Here is a 19040-nt window from a genome sequence, read left to right on the forward strand (position 1 = left end):
CCTGGCATCAAGCTCTGGCTTCCCCACATACACCTGGGTCACCTTGTCCCAAGTTTTGACAAGCTTCTCTGGGTATCATTGTCACCACCACCCTCCCCCAGAAAAAGCATAAGAGAGTTTGGTGTCCCCAGATCTTACCAGCCTCAGGACTCTCTAGTTCAGCACCATCTCCAGCACCTTCCCATCTACCACTAGTACCCGATGACCCCAATTTTCCCGCTACATCATGTGTCCCAGTAGAGACCAGGCTTCCTCTCCATGTTTCCCTAACCCTGGGCTGAGACTTTCTCTGGGTGGTTCTGGAAGCAGATACTCAGTGCAGGCTGCAGCAGGAGCTGCATGAATCTCCTGGCTCTGATCAGCGATAATAAGATACTAATGAGCCCAGGATGCACCCAGAGGTGCAGGAGGCAGTGCCCTGGGTGTCTGAGCATTACATTGGGAGAAGGAGGCAAATCCTGTGCAGGAAGGACCAGTAGCACAAGGACCTGTCATTTAATGTACAAGACCGGCAGCAACAGGCTTAGGGCACTGAATCTGGAGCAGAGTCATTTCCTGGGGAGTCCTCGGCCATGCAGGGCCAGCCAGCAGAGGGGAGAGCTGCAGAGGGATACTGCTGGTGGACTAAGCCCCGGGGAAGATCAGGAAGCCAGAGAAGATGCTGTCAGAGCCTTCAATCCCCATGATGGAGTTCTTCTCTGTTGGCTCCAACCAGACAGACTCATTCGCTGCCATCTTGAGGACCACGCCACCGGTGGTGACCTGGTAGCTGCTCTGCACATAGTCACAGAAGGTCACCACCTTCTCGCCCCTGCTTCTACTCTGGCCCTTTTTCACGCTGAGGCACAGGTTGGCCCTGGAGGTGACGTGGTAGGTGAAGTAGTAGATGCCTGGGACCTGGCAGATGAAGCGGCCATACCGGTTCTCATAGTGGCCCTTCTCATTGGTGATGATGCGGTCAAAGCGGATGGGCTGGTCCCGGCGTGGGTAGGGGCTGAGAGTCCTGGCAGCCGAGAAGGCAGACTTGAGGGTGGAGTCATAGTCACCAGAGTCGCCCGGAGGGCCAGGGGGTCCCATGACACCTGGTGGTCCCCTGAAACCCGGGGGGCCCCTGGGGCCAATCTTCCCAGGGTAACCTGGCACTCCTGGGTCTCCCTTCTCCCCTATGTCTTCTTCGTGCTCCACCTGGCCAGGGGGACCTAGAAAGAAGGAGGAAGAATCATTGTGGTCACAGCCAAGCACCACATGTCTGCAGAGGGGGCACAGGGAAGGAAACCGCCAGTATCTGTGCTGGGCTGTAGGTCAGCAGAGACCCCTGCGCATTCGGCAGGTGTGACACCCCTTGCTCTCATGCACCCTCCCTCCACAGGTTCCTTGGGATTCTCCAGTCTGTCCAGTCTCTCCTGTTCCAGAGCATCACCCCCACCCGATAACACCCTAAATGGACTGTTGGAAAATGGATTGCTGTTCCAGGACCACACGTCTGGCACTGCCTGGTCCCGCACACGGGCTGGGTCAACCCTGGGTATCAGTCTGGACTGGGGATGGAGGGATGGAGAGCAGCCCTGCGGAGAAGGACTCGGGGGCGCTGGAGGATGAAAGATTGGCTGTGAGCCACCATGTGCGCTGGCAGCCCACAAGCCAATGGTGCCCTGGGCTGCATCCCCAGCCCTGTGGGCAGCAGGTGCAGGGAGGGGATTCTGCCCCTCTGCTTCGCTCTGGTGAGAACCCCTGCAGTGCTGGTCCAGCTCTGGGTCCTCAGCACAGGACACACATGGACCTGCTGTAGAGGGGCCAGAGGAGCCCCAGAAATGACCCGAGGCTGGACCAGCTCTGCTGGGAGGACAGGCTGGGAGAGTTGGGCTGTTCAGCTGGAGAAGAGAAGCTCCAGGGAGACCTCAGTGTGGCCTTTCTGTGCTTAACAGAAAGATGGGGACAGACTTTTTAGCAGGACCTGTTGCAATAGGACAAGGTGTAATGGTTCTAAACTAAAGGAGCGAGATTCAGGCCACATCAGGAAGGAACTGTCACTCCTGAGGGTGGAGAGAGCCTGGCCCGGGTTGCCCAGAGAGGTGGTGGATGAACCATCCCTGGAGACATCCCAGGCCAGGCTGGACGGGGCTCTGAGCAACCTGAGCTGGTGCAGATGTCCCTGCTCATGGCAGGGGGGGCACTGGGTGGGTTGGGGAGGTCTCTTCCAACCCAAACTATTTTATGATTCTACGATGTTCCTGCTCTTGGTATTCACAAGACAATATTTTCCCCACCTGAAGCATCCTACTTACCTCGCTCGCCCTTTAGGCCGTTGTTCCCATCTCTGCCATTCTTGCCCGGCTGTCCTGGTAACCCTGGGATGCCCGGGATGTGGCCGTAGGTCTTGCAGAGTGTGGCACTTGCAAGGTGCCCTCCAGCCAAGCAGATCAGCACCACCCACAAGGTCTGCATCTATTGGAGCACAAAAGGATGTCAAGGGGCTTGGCTTGGGCAGATGGAGGGATGGTGAAGGCACTTTGTGCTGTTCTGGAAGATGAGGATTAAAAGCACTTCAGGGTAATACCATGAGGGAGAGAAAACATCCTGCTGCAGAGCCAAATCTGTTAACCTGATGGCCTTGGAGGCACCAGCCCCTTTGGACATAGGAGGACTTGTCAGTCTCTTCCCACTCTTAATTTAGCAGTTTACGAGTGCCCAGAGCTTCAGCCACCTGAACATCTAGGGACAGGTCAGCCTGTCCCTGAGGTCTGATGTCCAGCCTGGCCACGCTGCTGCCACAGAGACGTGCTGGAAGTCCCTACTGTCCTGAGTCCCCACTGCTCCCTCGGAGGAGAAGTTCTCCATCCCATCTTAGGACCACAACTGCAGGGTAAAATCCTTCCCCAGGCCAGACAGTTTCATCATCTGCTTTCCACCAGCATATCCGAGAAACAGCTTTAGTCCTTACAGATAGCAAAGAAGTCTCCAAACCTGCCCTCCTAACTCCTGCCGGTTCCCGTTGTGGCCTGCCACAAGCCTGCTTCATCCCAGAAGCATTTCTGTATCTAACCAGCCATACTGGGACGGTGATCTGGGCTTCTAGTCCCTGGGGTCCCATCTTCCTTCTGCCCTCCCTGCATCCCACAGCTCAGCTCCTTCCCTCAGTTCCTGGTGCAGGTGCATGCGGGGTACACACTGGGAATTTGAGGACTGTATCAGGACATCAAGTCACCCCAGCCACACTCTCTGGACTCAGGCGGACTCTCCCAGCACTGAAACTCTCTTGTCAGCAGGAAAAGAGGCCGGTAAGTTGGATCCTCCAGCCACAACAGCTCCATTTCAGGTGTGGAAGGTACAAGGACCGACCTGCAGGCTCCCAGCCCAGGCCCAGGCAGATGACAAAAGCATCTTGGGGCAGGAAAGCATCTCCAGGACACCCTTCAGACTAGCACTCAGCCCCCAATCACTCCTCTGGGGTCCCACCAGGGATCTCCGCCACCCCCAGCCCAGCAGCACCCTTTCTCTTCTGACACAGCAAAGTGCCACTGATGCAGGAGGTGACCGGCACCCTGGTGTTGCCAGGTTCCTCACGTGCTCCTGCCTGCAGGGGCGGACTGGGGCTCAGCCTTGCTTGCTCTTACCTTGAACACCTTGTTGCACGGACTGGGAGATGGAGCAGGACACACCAGTGTCCTGCCATGAAATGACCATGGTGGGAAGCAGAAGTTTGCTGCAAGGGCTGCTGTGAAAGGATCTGGGCCACATCCCTTTTTTATCTTTAGCTCCTGCCCTTTCTTCAGCAGCACTTTCATATCCCTCATGAATGTTGTCAGCTCAGCAAGACATTCTGTCCCCAAATGACACTCTGAGGCCCCTCAGACACACAACTCTGGTGCCAGGAAACAGAGGGATATCTGCTCTGCCCTGCAGGGTCCCCAGGTCTTGCTTTGATGTGCTTGCTTTGGGGAACACTGCCATGAGCTCTAGACAAGTTTGGGGTAACCCCTCAGGCCTGCAGAAATGAGCATGCCCTTAGCTAACATCCTTCAGGCTTCTCTGTACATACACAGCTCTGCTGGGAGGTACTGGCAGGCCCAGAGGATGCTACAGGGTCTCAGCATCCATCACCTTAAATCTGTTCCCCAAGCTCTCCAAAATGCTGTGGATGGGAAGTGCGAAGCTCACAAAGTTCAACGAGGCCAAGTGCAAGGTCCTGCACCTGGGTTGGGGCAACCCCCAGTATCAGCAGAGGCTGGGGATGGAGGGATGGAGAGCAGCCCTGTGAAGAAGGACTTGGGGATGCTGGGGGATGAAAGACTGGACATGACCCGGCCATGTGCGCTGGCAGCCCAGAAGCCAGTGGTGCCCTGGGCTGCATCCCCAGCCCTGTGGGCAGCAGGTTTGGGGGGGATTCTGCCCCTCTGCTCCGCTCTGGTGAGAACCCCTGCAGTGCTGGTCCAGCTCTGGGTCCTCAGCACAGGATACACATGGACCTGCTGGAGAGGGGCCAGAGGAGCCCCAGAAATGACCCGAGGCTGGACCAGCTCTGCTGGGAGGACAGGCTGGGAGAGTTGGCTGTTCAGCTGGAGAAGAGAAGCTCCAGGGAGACCTTAGTGTGGCCTTTTTGTACTTAAAAGGGGCTGAGAATAAAGACAGGGACAGACTTCTGAGCAGAACCTGTTGCGATAGGACAAGGGGTGATGGTTTTAAACCAAAGGTGGGAGATTCAGGCCAGACATGAGGAAGGAATTGTTGCCCCTGAGGGTGGTGAGAGCCTGGCCCAGGTTGCCCAGAGAGGTGGTGGATGCCCCATCCCTGGAGACATCCCAGGCCAGGCTGGACGGGGCTCTGAGCAACCTGAGCTGGTGCAGATGTCCCTGCTCATGGCAGGGGTGGCACTGGGTGGGTTGGGAAGGTCTCTTCCAACCCAAACTATTCTATGATTCTATGATGATTCTATGAAATGGTTCCACCCTGTGGTAGAAACATTTCCACTCCTGCTTTCTACTGATGTCTTGCAGAGGTGGATCACAGGATGCTCAGGGAAGACAATGTCTATTTCCACAGTACGATGTGTGCCACCAGGAGGAATCTCCAATGGCTTTTGGTGGACTCTGTAACCTCCACAGCCATGAGCTCCTTTGATCTTGCTCTGGGAAGCCAGTGCTTTCCCTGCCATGTCCCTGGTGAGGCTGGTTCCTGGGGATGTTGCAGGTACCAGAGGCATATCTAGGAGGTTTGCTGCATGGTCCGTGGCCCTCTGCAATTGAATCCTATCCCCCTGGATGAGAAAGGGAGTATCTCCTTGCTTGGAGAAGAGGCTTGATCCCCCCTAAGTGAGGGCTGTGTGCATGGGTATAGGAACCGTCCCCTTCCTGCAGTCAGTGCAGCTGGAGGTCATACCCAACTGGGCAAAGCCAGGATTGGGAACGGTGCTCACTGGTGCTGAGCACAGCTGGGCCAAAGAGGGTTTGGGGACATTCTGATGCTATGTAGATGTCCAGAAGCTGTGCACACACACATGCACATGTGAACACCGCACCCAGCCAGCCACACGTGGGCTCCTCCTGCAGAAAGGCTAGTCATGGAGGAAAAAACACACTCAGCCAGGCACATTAGGGAAGGTTTTATTGACACTTTCCACAGCTGGGTCATAGCAAAGGTGCTGCTGCAAGCCTGCTCCAGGACACCTGGCTGTCCCTGGAGCAACCCAGGTGGGGAGGGAGAGACATAGACCTCTGGCTCCAGCAGCAGATGGTGATGTGGGGTTATCAGAGTGGATGCACATGGCAGTGCCAGCGGGACCCTGGTGGGTTGGCACCATCACTCTGGGTGCATCTGCACCCAATTCTGCCTGTTCCCCCCATTCAGCAGCTGCCTGCGCGCAGTCCCCTGGCCAGGGGGTTGTGCCTGGCAGCTGAGGCTGACCCCTTGCGAGGGGTTCCCACCCAGCAGAGAAACCTGGAGCATCAGCAACAGCCTGGCAGTGAGCAGCAGCGTTTGCAGGGCAGGGCAAAGAGGTTGGCGTGCTGGGATGGGCTCTAGTCCGGGAAGAGCAGGAACCCTGAGAAGATGCTGTCAGAGTTGCCGGTGCCCACCATGCCATTGTGCTCGTTCACTGCTAGCCAGACTTCATCCCCAGCAACCAGGTGGAGGAGGATCCCACCAGAGCTGACCTGCATGGTGTTGGTCTTGTGGTCACAGAAGCTGGCCATCTTGCTCTTGTTCTTGTACAGGATGACGCAGAGGTTGGCATTCTGTGAGGTGTGGAAGACGAAGTAGTAGAGACCGGGAATCCTGCAGGTGAACTTGCCTGTGGTGGTGTCATAGTCATCATTAGTGTTTGTGATGACGTGATTGAACACCACGGGGACGTCTTTCGGGGGGGGCTGGATGGTCTGCCTCGTCACTGAAAATGCTGACTGGTGCTTCTGTTTGTAGACGCCTGGCACGCCTGGCTCTCCGGGCAGGCCCATGACCCCAGGCTGTCCAGGGGGACCAGGGGGACCAATGAGGCCAGCCTTGCCTGGCACACCAGGGCTGCCCTGTTCCCCTTTCTTGCCCTTGGGACCTTGTGTTGCAGGAGCGGCTGAGATGCCTGTGGGGTGGTGGAGAGTGAAAGGGAGTCAGCGTCAATGGCAGGATGTGGGAAGAGGCTCCTCCAGACCCTTCCCTCAGGCAGGAGAGGCTTGTTGCCTCTCTCCAGCCTCTTCTCCTCCTGCCCTGTCTGCAGAGGATGCTCTCCATGGCCTGCAAACCAAGGCAGTTGGCCACGGAGTACTCAGTACCCCCCTTCAACAGCCCGTGTGCCTGTCCTCCTTGCTCACTCACCTGGCTCGCCTTTGGCTCCCTTCAGCCCATTCCGGCCATCCTTGCCTGGCGCACCCGGCATGCCGGGCAGGCCTGGAATCCCATAGCAGCTGTGAGGGGCATCTCCAGCCACAGCAGACCCCAGATTCAGGAGGAGGGCAAGGGCCAGACAGAGCTGCTCCCAGAAGCTCTGTCCCATTTTGGTGTTCTGGAGCGTGACAACGGAAAGAAAGTGATAGAGTGAGGGGCCACAGCAGGGTGGCTTCCATACCATGGGGCAAAGGAGGTACTGTGCTATGAGGCTGACTGCTGCAGGAGCACCTGGCTGCAATGGCTGTGCCCTCAGGGTCCCCGCCATACCAATTGCCAGGCACTGGGAAGGCAGATATGTGGAGATGGACCTTGGGCTCATCACCACTCCCAGGCCAGCCTCTGATGGCACAAGGGCAGCTGGACTTGGATGGAGTCATGAGGCCTTGCAGTACCCATGGCCAGGCCCAAGCCCTCCTGGCCCAGTGTCCCAAACCCCCTGAGATGCACACACCACTGCAGACAGTTGCACCATGCTGCACTGCAGCTGGACCCAGACGATCTCCCCCCTCCTCCAGCAGCAGCCTGACTTTCCTGGCTCTGCCCATCAGGATCAAGCCCTCATCAGCTGGGGATCTCCCAGGACAGTGCCTGGCCCAGGGGACTGGGTCTTCCCCCAGCAAGGACAAGCGTGCACAAGCCCCAATGACATGTGTGCAGCCTGGCAGTACCTTTTTCTCCTCCTCCTCCTCTCACATAGCCCAGCACTCTGCCGTGCCCCTGCCCCCATACAGCTCACCCCAAAGAGACGGATCTTGCAGCACCTCTTACCTCTGGTTGAGCTGCTGAGCTTCTGGCTGCTGTGGCCACTGCCTGCTGTCACAGCATGGTGTGGATGACACTCCGTGACAACCTCCTGGAGGAAGTCACAGAGTTAGGAAAGAGCCCTTGGGGACCCAGAATGTCCAGTTGACCCCCAGCTGAGTTTCACATCCTCTTGCCTGGCTGTTTCCTCTAAGGAAGCACTTTTCTGTCCAGTGAGACTGCACTGATGCCACCAGAGCAGCAGGGTCTGGAAGGACAGAGATGAGATAAGCTGCTGGCAAAAGATGTGTCACAAACTCTCCAGCCACCAAGGGGAAAAACTCTGCAAATCGCTTGCCTTTCACCCAGCCTAAGCTTGTTTCTGAGCAGAAGGCCAGTGAGTGGACGGGGAACAGATGCCAGGTCCATGGAGCCAGAGCCATCAGTGTAAAGGTGCAAGGTCTTTGCCTGGCTCTGACAGGAGATGCTGCATTCATAGGAGATGGGACTGAAAGGCATCTCTGCTTGAGGGTTTCTGACCTGCAGGCTGGCCGTCCTGTCTGCACCTTGTCCTGTGCTCCACCAGCTCTGCTGGGTGCTGGATATGCTGGGGCCCCAGTATCCCTGGTCAGGGTGTTGCTCCTCACAGGTGACCTGGCCTCCTCCTCACTGCACCAGGAATGGAGACATTTGACTGCCCAGCATTTGTGGAGAAGTCCCTCCAAGTAGCAGTCCCAGGGTATGACACCTGTGTGGCTTCCCTGATGCTTTCTGGTTACCTGACATCTGCCCAGCCTGCTGTGCTGCTCACCTGTCTCACCCCAACCCAAAGGGAGAAGCATTTCACCTCACAACTCCACCACCATCACCCTGCAACCCCATCGGTCACCCTGATGTCCCTGTCCCTCCTTGCTGAAAGGCTGGAGGACCCCAGACGCCTTTCCCCTTCCTGGGTGAGTTTGGGTACCAACAGAAGACCATGTGGTTGAGGAGCATGATCTGCTGCCTGTTTTTACCCTGGTGCAGGACAGTAAGATTGGATTCATCAACAAAAGGACACACACAGGCCAGTCCCAGAAATTTCGTGTTCCTGTAAATGCCAGCGCTGCTTCTGCACTCAGTTCCCTCCTGTCCTCCTGCCTTTGCACTTGGGATCTGTGCTTGGCCAGGGGGAAGTTGGGATGACTTCTCTCCCTGGGCAGCTTGAGAAGGGGCCCAGGACACTGATGGTTTGGGGAGGATTCATGAGCAGGAAAGAAAACACAAATGGTTATAGTGGAAGAAGGGTTTATTTATTCCGATGTGAGAGGCAGTAGTAACCCGGCACCAGAAAAGCATTTGCAGTGGTTAGTGTAGCAGAAGCAGTAGCATGCAGTGATTTCCCACTCAGGAGCAAAGAGCTGGTGAATGGCCCCAGTGTCAACTGGTCCCCTCTGGTGTGGGGTCTGAGCACCCAGGAGCAGAAAGGGCTGCTGGGGCCACGAGTGCTCTGCCTGCAGGATGGAGCAGGCGGTCTCAGCACAGAGACAGCTGCTGCAGTGGTGACCAACAGCCTGGCCACTTGGTGACATTGGTGGAAGCACAGGACCTGTCTGGTGGCTCAGTTTGGGACCATCCTAGTTTGCTGTGATACTAAACCATCCCACACACCCACAAGGGGAAAATACATGCAGACACGCACACTGCAATGCTCTGGTGCTAAACAGGTCTGGACTGGTAGTCACTCAGCCCTTCTGTGGGAAGAGCATGAAGCCGCTGAAGACGCTGTCTGCCTCAGAGCCACTGTAGATGCTGCTCCTGGGAGAGTTGGTGCTCACAGAGACCTGGTCGCCCACAGCCAGGCTGAGGACGCTGCTGCCCGAGTTCACCTGCAGGATGTTGCGGCTATTGTGGTCGCAGAACTTGACCACGTTCTCCCTGTTCTTGGTGATGCTCAGGCAGAGGTCCCCACTGGAGACCACCTGGAAGGCAAAGTAGTAGAGCCCGGGGACGCGGCAGGTGAACTCCCCGGTCTGGGGACTGTAGGAGCTCTCCTGGTTGGTGATGATGTTGTCAAACACCACCGTCCTGCCCACGGATGGTGGGGACCTCCGTGAAGCAGAGAAGGCAGGACGTGGCTGCCCCAGGATGTTGGCAGCTTTGCCCTGGAGCCCTTTCAGCCCTGGCAGTCCTGGGATCCCGGGGGGGCCGTGTGGGCCCTGGTAGCCCTGTTTCCCTGGTAAGCCAGGAATCCCTGGCTCACCTTCATCCCCTTTGAATCCCCGGATGCCCGTCCTCTGTGCTGATTTCCCTGGGAAGAGAAGGTGAGAAGGAGAAGTTCATGCGCGTCTGGCATCTCCCAAGCTGCTCCCACAGCCCGTGATGCTCCTACCAAGAGCCGGAGGCTCCCAGGTCACCCGCACTGCACACCCCTGGCTCCCCCTTACCTGGCTCTCCCACGTCACCCTTCTGCCCCGGCCTCCCATCGAGGCCAGGGACTCCCGGGAAGCCGTTCTGGCCATCTGGTGCCCGACACACGCTCTCCTGCGGCTGCGCCATGCCTAGCACTGCTGCCAGGGTGCTGGTCACCAGCCAAAGCACGGGCTGCATCCTGCTGCCTGCAAGCACAGGAGTGGGGGAATTGGAGAGGAGGCAAGCACACAGCAAATGCACAGCTGCACCTTGGACACAGACACGCCAGCGCTCTCACCAGATGCATGTATCGATCTACCACAGCACCCATGTTTTGTCCAACACAGGCAGACATACACCACATGCAATGGTGAAAACAACTTCACAGAAGGATTTTGAGGCTGTTTCATTGCATGAGCTGAAATCATCACTGTTACTGAAAACCTCTGACATGCACCCGTGGTAGGGCTGTGGAGTGGGAGAGCCCAGGATATGGAGTGTGGCACAAACCACTTGGTGAGTGTTCTGGGAATGGGTGGTCATGCATCAGATGCACACAGAGGATGCTTCTGCCAGTGTTGGGGGAGCAAGCACTGATGAACAGGCAGTGATCCCATGGAATGGAGAGCACAAGTGAGGAAGGAGTGCGAAAGAGACACAACAGAGGAGGGATAGAGAGGAAAGGGATAAACAGGCAAAAGGGATGCAGATCTCCAATACACGGAGCTGGGAAAGAGGAGGGAGGTCCTGGGCATACAGACTTACCCCAAAATCTGGGACGCTGAGCCCAGGACAAGACTGCAGAGCCCAGTGGCGTCCACAGCCAGCAAGGACAGATTCCTGAAGCCTCCTCCTCCCGCCCATCATCTTCTCCCCCTTTTCCTGCTTTAAGCCCATGTGGGGAGAGAATGGAGGGGGACAGGGAGGGAGGACTGGGGAGTGGTGGCAGAGGACACAAGTGTCACTGGATATTTGGGGTGACTTACCTCCTTGCTGGAGGTGAAGACAGACAGGTCTGAGCAGTAGTTCTGTTTGCTGGAAATACTTTCCTGGGAGCAGGGAGGAAGAGGAGCAGGGCGGGGGGCATGTACTTGCTTGCACAGTGGTTTGCCTGGTTGGAAAAGAGAAGTTCTAAGTTTTACTTTCTCTTTCTGAGAAAGAAACTTGTTCCCCTTTCCATGCTGGACCCTGGCTGTGCTGGTCACAGTGAGGGAACAGCCTGGTCAGCAGAAGTGCAGGACTACAGGGTTCCCAACCTGGCCCAGCAGCACAGTCCCTGCCAGTGGCGACTGGGCACAAAGTGACACAAAATTGGAGGGTGTCCAAAAGCGTGTCCCAGCTCTGTCACTGCAGGAGGGGACAGGTGATGTGAGCAGTGGGTGGCATGGCCATCCAAGGGATGCTTGGCAGGGCCCAGGGCTCACTCTGGATGGCTCCTGGACTGGGTGATGAGCAGAGCGTGGCTGTCACTAATACCCAGCCTTGCCATTGCTGCTGCAGGGTGCTGACCCCTCCAGATGCCCACCTTGGTGCTGCACTCTGATGGAGCAGAGCTCCAGCAAAGGGACCATTAGTGTCTGTGTGGCTCAACGGGGTCTCAAGCATCCTTGATGAGACATCTTCCCACTGGCCTCTCTTCAGTGGTCTAGGGACCTCGTTTCTGTGGTAGAGCATGCGAAGATGTTGTTCCTGGTTGTTCCTAGGTTGTTCCTGGTGCTTTTTGCGTGGCTATGCCCTGTACCAGGCAGTTCTCAGCAAACTCAGGAGCTGCGTGTGGCCTGACCCAGACTTGCAAAAAGAAAAAGCCAATGCCTTACAGCACGGAGACCAGAGAAGGTGCCCAGGGACACACATTCAGCTCACAAAGAGAGCCCACAAAGAGCCCAAAACCACCACTGTTATCCAAGCCCCACTACAGCAGGGAGCAGAGGGACGAGATGTGTCACAATGACACCAGCAGGTGAACATCCTTGGGACCCTGGGCACCAGCTGGGCCACCCCACTGGAAAGCGCAGTGGGTGGATTGGAGGCGCTTTCTGGTCTAGAACCACCTGGAATCTCCTTTCAGGAGTCCTGTGGCAGCAGCGCTGACCTGCATGAGAAAGCAGCGTTGGGGTGCCTGAAGCAAAGGCAGCAGCAGCTGGAGCTCAGGGGAGGACGTTCAAGGAAAGAGGACAGTGTGCGGCCCTGGGGTCAGGCTGGTCCCAAGGCTAGGGGAGCTGGCAAAGCCTCCGTTCTCCCCACCCACTGCCTCCAGCACTCCCAGGGAAGCTGTTGCATTGTTTCTAAAACAGCTGAAAAAGGGAACAACTAGTGTGAAACCAAAAATCAGCCCCAGAGACCCTTGCCAGACAAAACTTCATTCATCAGTGCATCTCCATTAATAATTACCTTTGGAGATCTGTCACTGAGCTGATCTTTAATTCACTGAATATGTGCCCTCTTAATGCAATATAATACACATTTTTAATCGAAATGTCACCCCATAATAAATCAGATGGCCAAAAGAAATGCAATTTCATTCTATGAGCAGAGTTCCTCTGTCAACCAGACCTGTAATAATGTCAAGAAAAGATGACAAGTAAGTTTGAAAAGACCTACCTTCCACAAAACAGTATTTCTGGACAAGAATTGTATTTCTGCCCTATTGCCCTTTCTTAATATACAGCCAAAATGAGACCACTCTATCATTTCATCCAGCATTGATTGATGGCTGTGTCCTGGTGCTGCTGTGTCCTTTGTCCCTGACCGTCCCCTTAACCCCATTTAAATGCTGAATTACGGGGGGCTGTTGACAATTTTCCAGCATCTCCTGGAAGCTGGTGTTAGTTCAGCAGCACTTCTTCCAGGTCCTGCAGACTCCTGAGTGGTATTTAGCCCCGATCACTTGACTTTCAGTGTTACTGCATTCAAGTAAAGCCTTCCTCTCCCATCCTCTGAGCATCTCCTCCTCCTCCTCCTGCCCTGTAGCTGGGACATGTGTGGCTTTGGAGCACGGCTGGCTGCGGGGAGCCGTGGGTGAGCACTGCACAGCTTCATCCCAGGGGCTGCCAGCACAAAAATACCCCCAGCCTGGCGCTGTCCTCGCTCCCCTTCCCATCGGGGTGTCTCTGGAGCGGGTGGCAGCTGAGGGACAGGGTGAGGCGCCCGTGTGGCCGGCAGCGAGGTGACATGCCACGAGGTGACATGCCACGAGGTGGCGGTGCTGCCTCAGCCATGCCTGGTGGCACCTGCCTGTCAGGGCTCCCCTTCCTCTTCCAAAACCTGAGCGGGGCGGGCAAGCCCCTGGGCAGCCCGGTGGCCCCAGAGGCCACACCGCAGGATGTCCAGCTGCAGAGCAAGCACAGGAGCATCGCTGCCTCAGCACCCAGCAGTCACACGTTGGGGACCAGAACAACCCAGCTCCCTCTCGCAAACAGCCCTGCCACCAAACCCCCACGCTGGGAGTCATTCAGCACCCCCTGCAACAAGGGGAGAAGTGATTTTCCCTCGGTGAGGGCCAAGCTGTGGCGGAAGAACACAGGGTTGCGATGCCCTGGCAGGTTACCCCTGCTGATATAGGTCCAGCACCATCACTGGCAGGGTCCAGAATGGAGAAGGGGCAAGGACAACGGAGGAGACCCACAGATGTCATGAAATGGGGCCGAGCCCAAGGCAGAGGAGAAGGCAGGTGTATGCTGGAGTGGCCAGAGAATGTAGGTGTTCTGCAGAGCCCCAGACAGCTCCAAATCCAGCCCCAAAGATGGCAGCCCTGGGTCTGGGGTAACCCTACCACTCTGGTGAGAATCCACATCATTTAGGTCACCCATCGTGACCTCCTGGCTCTGCTGCAGACCCAGGACCAGCCTTGCTCCAGATGGATTTACCCTGAGCAACCCTCCTCCTCCTCCTTTCAGGATGGGCCATGGGGCAGGTCCTTCACCTCCTTGCTGCCCTCCTGCCTGGTGGTGCCGGGCAAGATAGGTTGGTGCCAGTGCATCCTTTCAGCCCTTCATGGACGAAAAGTGGCTCCTGCAAAACCTCCTCCTTGTGTCCCCAGTGCCTGCAAGCACAGACGAGCTGCCTGACAGCAGACAACAGGGAGAGATGCTTCCCTGCTGGGATCCCCCAGGGTGCAGAGCGGTGACAGGCAGGAGCTGCCAGAGGAGGATAAATCAGGTAGCTGGCACTCACTTGTCACTGTCCAGGTGACAGCAACAAAGGCAGGTGGTGGGAGATCGGCAGTACTGGCAGGTACTGCATGCACCTCTGCACCCCAGTCTGCCACCCACACCCACTGGGAAGTCAGGACAGCTCAGGGCATCCCTCCTTCCGCAGTCACTGGTGGCTTAATGGTGCACAAATAACCGAGCCTGTTTCACTGGCAAGTTTTGCTGCTGTTGAGCTGGCCTGTCCAAAAATGTGCAACACTTCATAAACTTCCTGCACGATGAGGCAGTGTTTGCATGAACTCTGAAGTCTCCCGTGTTTCAGTCAATGAAACAAGGAGCTGGGATGGTCCAGGTGCCCTGGGAGGATTTCCTGATATGATAGCTGAAAATCAGGCTGCAAGGCCATTTGCCTCTCATGTCTAAAGTGTTTTAATTGCTGTCCCAGAGTATGTGTTATTCCTATGATAGATGCTTACACAGAACAGGTGGGAGCAGCACAGACAGGTATGGTGTTTAAAAGCCAGGATTTCACACTCTAGCCCTTGCTTACTGTCTCCTGGCATTGATGAACATCACTATTGGCTCATGGGATGAGAGGAGATATATGAGTGCTTAGCAGCCCTGGGCAATGCTGGAGAAGCTTGTCCCATCCCTTCTCTTCTTGTTCTCTGTTAAGGATGTCAGGGCTTGTTATTCAACATCTATTGGTTAATTTAGCTGATTGTTTCCCATTCTTTAATGTATCCATTATTTATTTATTCACTTGTGTAATGAGCAGTTCCGGACTGATCACTCTGGCATGTAAATGAGCTGCTCTAGTGCTTGTCACTGAAATTTGTAGATTGAGAGAGTTTGCAATCAAACACAGCCGGAATCTAAATTACAACATTTCAGGCAATAATAGCAGGGAAAAGACAGGAAGGATGTGCCATAAATAAGACGGGATCAGAGCAGGGTGCCCAGAGCTATGCTGACAACACGTCAGGAGCCCCGAGGCAATAGGAGTCCCTGCTCTGCAGCACCGGGGTGCGCCAGGCATGGCTGGCATCGCTGTGCATCACATTTAGTCTGGTGTCCACCACTCCCCACCCCAGCCCTTTCCCTACTCAGGGCAGTGAGTCCACAGCCTCTTCACCCATGTGTCAAAGTTGGTGCTTCTTGTAGGCTGAGAGGAGAGAGTCCACAGCATCTCCTAAACATCCTCAAGGGTTTAAATGATGGCTTGAAAACTGAAAGTGAACTGAAAAATAGACAAATCCTGGTCCTTCCTTCACCCGTTGACTTTATGCTATGGGCTCAGGAGATGAGGCTCTGAGAGGCACCCTGGACAGCATGAGATTCCCTTCCAGACCCAAAGTGATGGTCATATTGGCGGGCAGGCACAAAGTCTTTGCCTCTGGGCTTTGTGTTTTGACTTCTCAGTCCTGGGTATGCAAAGTTTGAATTCTTTGGGGCTGTGAGGCCATGGCAAGACTATCATGAATCACTTTACCAGACAGGGATGTGCTCATCCCAGCGGCGTGGGGACCGCTGTGCACTCATCTGCAGTAACATTGTGTTTTCCACTGGGCTGAGATGACCAGCACAGACCTTTCCTGCACCCTGTGCACTGTCAGGTCCTGACAGCTGCCAGAGCACCGCTTGCCCTTCCCAGGCTGCTCTCCATGCCATGGTCTGGTTTCCCTGACATAACATCTTGAAAATGGAGTGGAGGTTTCCTGCAGGCGAGAGTTAGTGTTAACTGGGTCAGCGACAGCTGGAGGTCCATGCTGGCTGGAGACTATTACAACCTATTTCTATTACAACTCGCTTTCCACAGGGGCTTCTCCGGGAGCTTGGCTTCCCTCTAACTGACCTTGGCTGCCAGATCGATCCCAAGTTGCAAACTCACTTCTCACGTCCGCTCAATTTGGAGGGCGTCTGATTGCTGCTTCAGAGGCTTTGATTGTCTTTGCTTCTGGCCGATGGGACCCCGGCGAGTGCCTTGCAGGCACCATCAGCCAACCCTGGCTGAGTGGATTTGCCCAGGAATGTCCCCGCCAAGCTGCAGCAGTGCTGTGCAGAGCCAGGCCTGACTTTTTCAAGGTGAGGATGTATTCAGCCTGAAGTAGGCTGGAGGTCACGATGCCTCCTTGTCCCTTCTGGCCTGTACTTGAGCTCTTCGGCAGCAGAAGGCTTTGATTTCAGTGGCTGTCAGGGCTCTGGTTCTCTGGGCAGACAGAGGGCAGCAGCACCCGTATCCTCAGCAGTTCGTGGTCGACACACATGCAGCATCCTTTCAGGTGTTTTCATTAACTCAACAGCTCGTTATCCTCCATGGGCAGACCCTAATCTCTCTGCTTCTGCTGTGCTTCCTGAGTTCACCCTCCTCAACCACCTCCATCGTTTTCCACCCAGTAGTCAGCCTCTCATCAGCTCCAGTGGACACTTTTCCACTTGGAATGGCATTAACTGCTCGGGATCCTCTCCCACAGGCACCACTCCTTCTTCTCCCTCCTCTCCACAGGCAGAGGTCAAACCCATGTCCTTGCTGCCAACTCAAAAGCAAATCGATCAACATCTAAGAGGCAATTGCAGTCCTCGGCGAGTCTCTGTGTGGGGGGCAATCTTGTGCCAGCCCCTGCACCGACTCCCTGCCCTGGAAGTTATTCTTCATTTGGACTCTTAATTTCAGAGCTGCACTGAGGGATGTGAAGATTCCCAGCTTCTAATTAATTCCTGAGTTCCATGTAATTGATGCAATTTACTGCCAATGTATCTGTTTTATTGCACTGTGGAGAAGGTAATTCTGTAATGCTATTTTCTCAAACACTCTAGTGAGTGGCCATAAGTCATGCCCTGAAATTTATCTCCAAACTCCAAAACCAGGGGCAAGTTTGCTCTAGGGGGCAGAAGAGGAGTGTGGTCCTGTGCCTGTCACCAGAGATGTTCACCCAGGAGGTCCCTGGAGGACCACACTTGGCACTGGAGGAACAAAACATGGTGGGCGGCTGCCTCTGGACAGTGAGTCCTGGTCCTCTGGATCTGAGTCTGGTGAACACAGATGTCCTACATGAGGAAGAGCACAAGATGGCACATGTCGGATTTTACAGCAGAGCTTCATGTGGCATTTCACGTTACACAGGCTGCAGGTTTTTATTTCCAGTTCAGAGTCATACTGTAATGGGACAGATGTGTCCACATTAGTCTTCAAGAGGAGGTTTCAGGAGCCTCGGGATGGGCAGAGCAGGCAGTGGGATTTCTAGGGAGCTCTAATCCTTCCACTAATCACCGAGCTTTTCAAATTAATTTATCCGGTGAAGCCAAATAGAGCCGCTCATTTGCCACAGCTGTACGAGAAGATTAGCAGGTAGTGTCTCTGATTCTCAGTCCTGAGCTGGACGGGCCCTCCAAATGCCCTAAAAGCCCATATTGGTGGGACTGTGCAGCTGTGTCTCTTCTCAAGCATCATCTATCCTGCTCAGGTGTAGCATCTGCTGGGTAGGGCCATATCCTTCCACTTGGAGCCGTGCTGATGTGCCTCACTGGGGCTTAAGAGGGGATTTTACTGAGCCCTCCAAATTGTCTTACTCACTAATTAATGACCAGGTTTCAGTTTCGGAACATGCACTTAGATAAACTGCAAAAGCACCATTCATTAATCCTAATTAATGATTTAAACACTCAGAAGCCTCTGCTGAGGCCCCGTGATTGATGGCAGCTGGCTGTCTGTGTCACCGTGCTTTGGTCCCTTGGCATCCCTGACTGTGCAGTGGGGACACGGGCACTGACCCTCCCTGCTTCCCCCTTGCCTGCTGCTTTCAGATCCAGGGTGGTCACCTTTCTGGAAAGTTTAACTAGGTGCTTGATCAGAAAGTGAATGAGTGACAATTCATACCTTGTGCTAGACAGGACATATTCCCTGAATTTAAACTCTGTGTGTCCCTGTGTGTGCAGCCAGAGTAGCAGTGACTGCCAATAGCTGGGGCTGGTGGGAAACAGGCTTTGCAGACCACTGGAGGGAAGAGCTGGGCAAACTGAGCAAGTAATTGCCCTTCAGGCCCCTGCAAAGCACCATCCACACCCACGCAGGGCTTAGACAGCCCACGGGGCACAAAGCATGTTGTGTTCCATCCTGCTGGACATGGCACCAAGAGTATTTCCCAGTGCTGAGACACTGAGGAAAGACCTCCCAGTAGATGTACACACACAGCTGTGCAATTGCTCATGGAAACATGAATTAAACAGGGGAAAGGACCTGCCTGCACTGCCAAAATCCTGCTGCTGAGCCTGAACTTGGAGATGTCACCTGCCTGCACCCCGGACCTGCACCCTGCCTGCACCCTGCCTGCTGGAAGGGCTCTGCCAAGGTGGTCCTTCCTACACTCCTGGCTACCAGCCGGGTTAAGAGAGAGGTATCTGTCACACTCAGAGATAAGAGTACATGATTAAAGCTCATCTGCACACCCACAAAGGAGTACAAAGAGACAGTGGCAGGAGAGGGAGCCCAAACAACACCCTGAGGCTACTCCCAGACTCATCACAGGAGAACCATCAGCCCATCAAAGGCCAATCTCCACAAGCCCAGAGGATCACAGAGACACAGATAGAGGCAGGCGGGAACTCAGATTACAGACCCCTGAAGAACAACCACTTTGTCCAGGCCCCCCAGGGCTGTCCCAGCAGAGCTATCAGCCCCAGTGTGAGGTGTGGAACCCACCACCATGAGTCACTGGGAGCAGCTCCCCAGGTCACCTTTTGGACTGAGGGGGTTGCTACCTAGGGATGTGAGACCCATCATGCAGGGAAAGGGCTTTTTTGTATTTATTACGGGCAAACTAGGTGTCTGAGCCTAGCTACTGGAGGGATCCACATTTTACGTATGTGTATGTATATATATAT

General features: G+C 55.2%; 3 protein-coding genes across 3 annotated transcripts; all 3 read right to left on the minus strand.

Annotated features, from left to right (window-relative positions):
• Positions 1-486: 486 nt before the first annotated feature.
• C1QB (complement C1q B chain) lies at positions 487-3785 on the minus strand. Its single transcript, XM_065650099.1, has 3 exons — positions 3615-3785; positions 2286-2445; positions 487-1199 (listed from the first exon to the last, which is right to left on the minus strand). The coding sequence occupies exons 1-3, from the start codon at positions 3783-3785 to the stop codon at positions 625-627; spliced, it is 906 nt and encodes a 301-aa protein (XP_065506171.1). The 3' UTR covers positions 487-624.
• Positions 3786-5620: 1835 nt separating this feature from the next.
• LOC135997467 (complement C1q subcomponent subunit C-like) lies at positions 5621-7730 on the minus strand. Its single transcript, XM_065650081.1, has 3 exons — positions 7645-7730; positions 6805-6991; positions 5621-6571 (listed from the first exon to the last, which is right to left on the minus strand). The coding sequence occupies exons 2-3, from the start codon at positions 6980-6982 to the stop codon at positions 6015-6017; spliced, it is 735 nt and encodes a 244-aa protein (XP_065506153.1). The 5' UTR covers positions 6983-6991; positions 7645-7730; the 3' UTR covers positions 5621-6014.
• Positions 7731-8900: 1170 nt separating this feature from the next.
• On the minus strand, positions 8901-11057 carry C1QA (complement C1q A chain). The gene is made up of 3 exons (XM_065650129.1): positions 10995-11057; positions 10044-10214; positions 8901-9907 (listed from the first exon to the last, which is right to left on the minus strand). The coding sequence occupies exons 2-3, from the start codon at positions 10204-10206 to the stop codon at positions 9342-9344; spliced, it is 729 nt and encodes a 242-aa protein (XP_065506201.1). The 5' UTR covers positions 10207-10214; positions 10995-11057; the 3' UTR covers positions 8901-9341.
• Between the last annotated feature and the right edge of the window lie 7983 nt (positions 11058-19040).

Source organism: Caloenas nicobarica, chromosome 22 (assembly GCF_036013445.1).
Source record: "Caloenas nicobarica isolate bCalNic1 chromosome 22, bCalNic1.hap1, whole genome shotgun sequence".
Classification (NCBI taxonomy): Eukaryota; Metazoa; Chordata; class Aves; order Columbiformes; family Columbidae; genus Caloenas; species Caloenas nicobarica.

Bases quoted from the DNA above. Each gene is read 5' to 3' on its own strand.
- C1QA (XM_065650129.1), bottom strand. From the start codon at position 10,206: ATGCAGCCCGTGCTTTGGCTGGTGACCAGCACCCTGGCAGCAGTGCTA. The intron at 9,908-10,043 runs GTAAGGGGGAGC...TTCTCTTCCCAG, and splicing joins GGGTGACGTGGGAGAGCCAG to GGAAATCAGCACAGAGGACG.
- C1QB (XM_065650099.1), bottom strand. From the start codon at position 3,785: ATGAAAGTGCTGCTGAAGAAAGGGCAGGAGCTAAAGATAAAAAAGGGA. The intron at 2,446-3,614 runs GTAAGAGCAAGC...GTGCTCCAATAG, and splicing joins CGTGCAACAAGGTGTTCAAG to ATGCAGACCTTGTGGGTGGT. The intron at 1,200-2,285 runs GTAAGTAGGATG...CCTTCTTTCTAG, and splicing joins CGGCCTAAAGGGCGAGCGAG to GTCCCCCTGGCCAGGTGGAG.
- LOC135997467 (XM_065650081.1), bottom strand. From the start codon at position 6,982: ATGGGACAGAGCTTCTGGGAGCAGCTCTGTCTGGCCCTTGCCCTCCTC. The intron at 6,572-6,804 runs GTGAGTGAGCAA...ACCACCCCACAG, and splicing joins GGGAGCCAAAGGCGAGCCAG to GCATCTCAGCCGCTCCTGCA.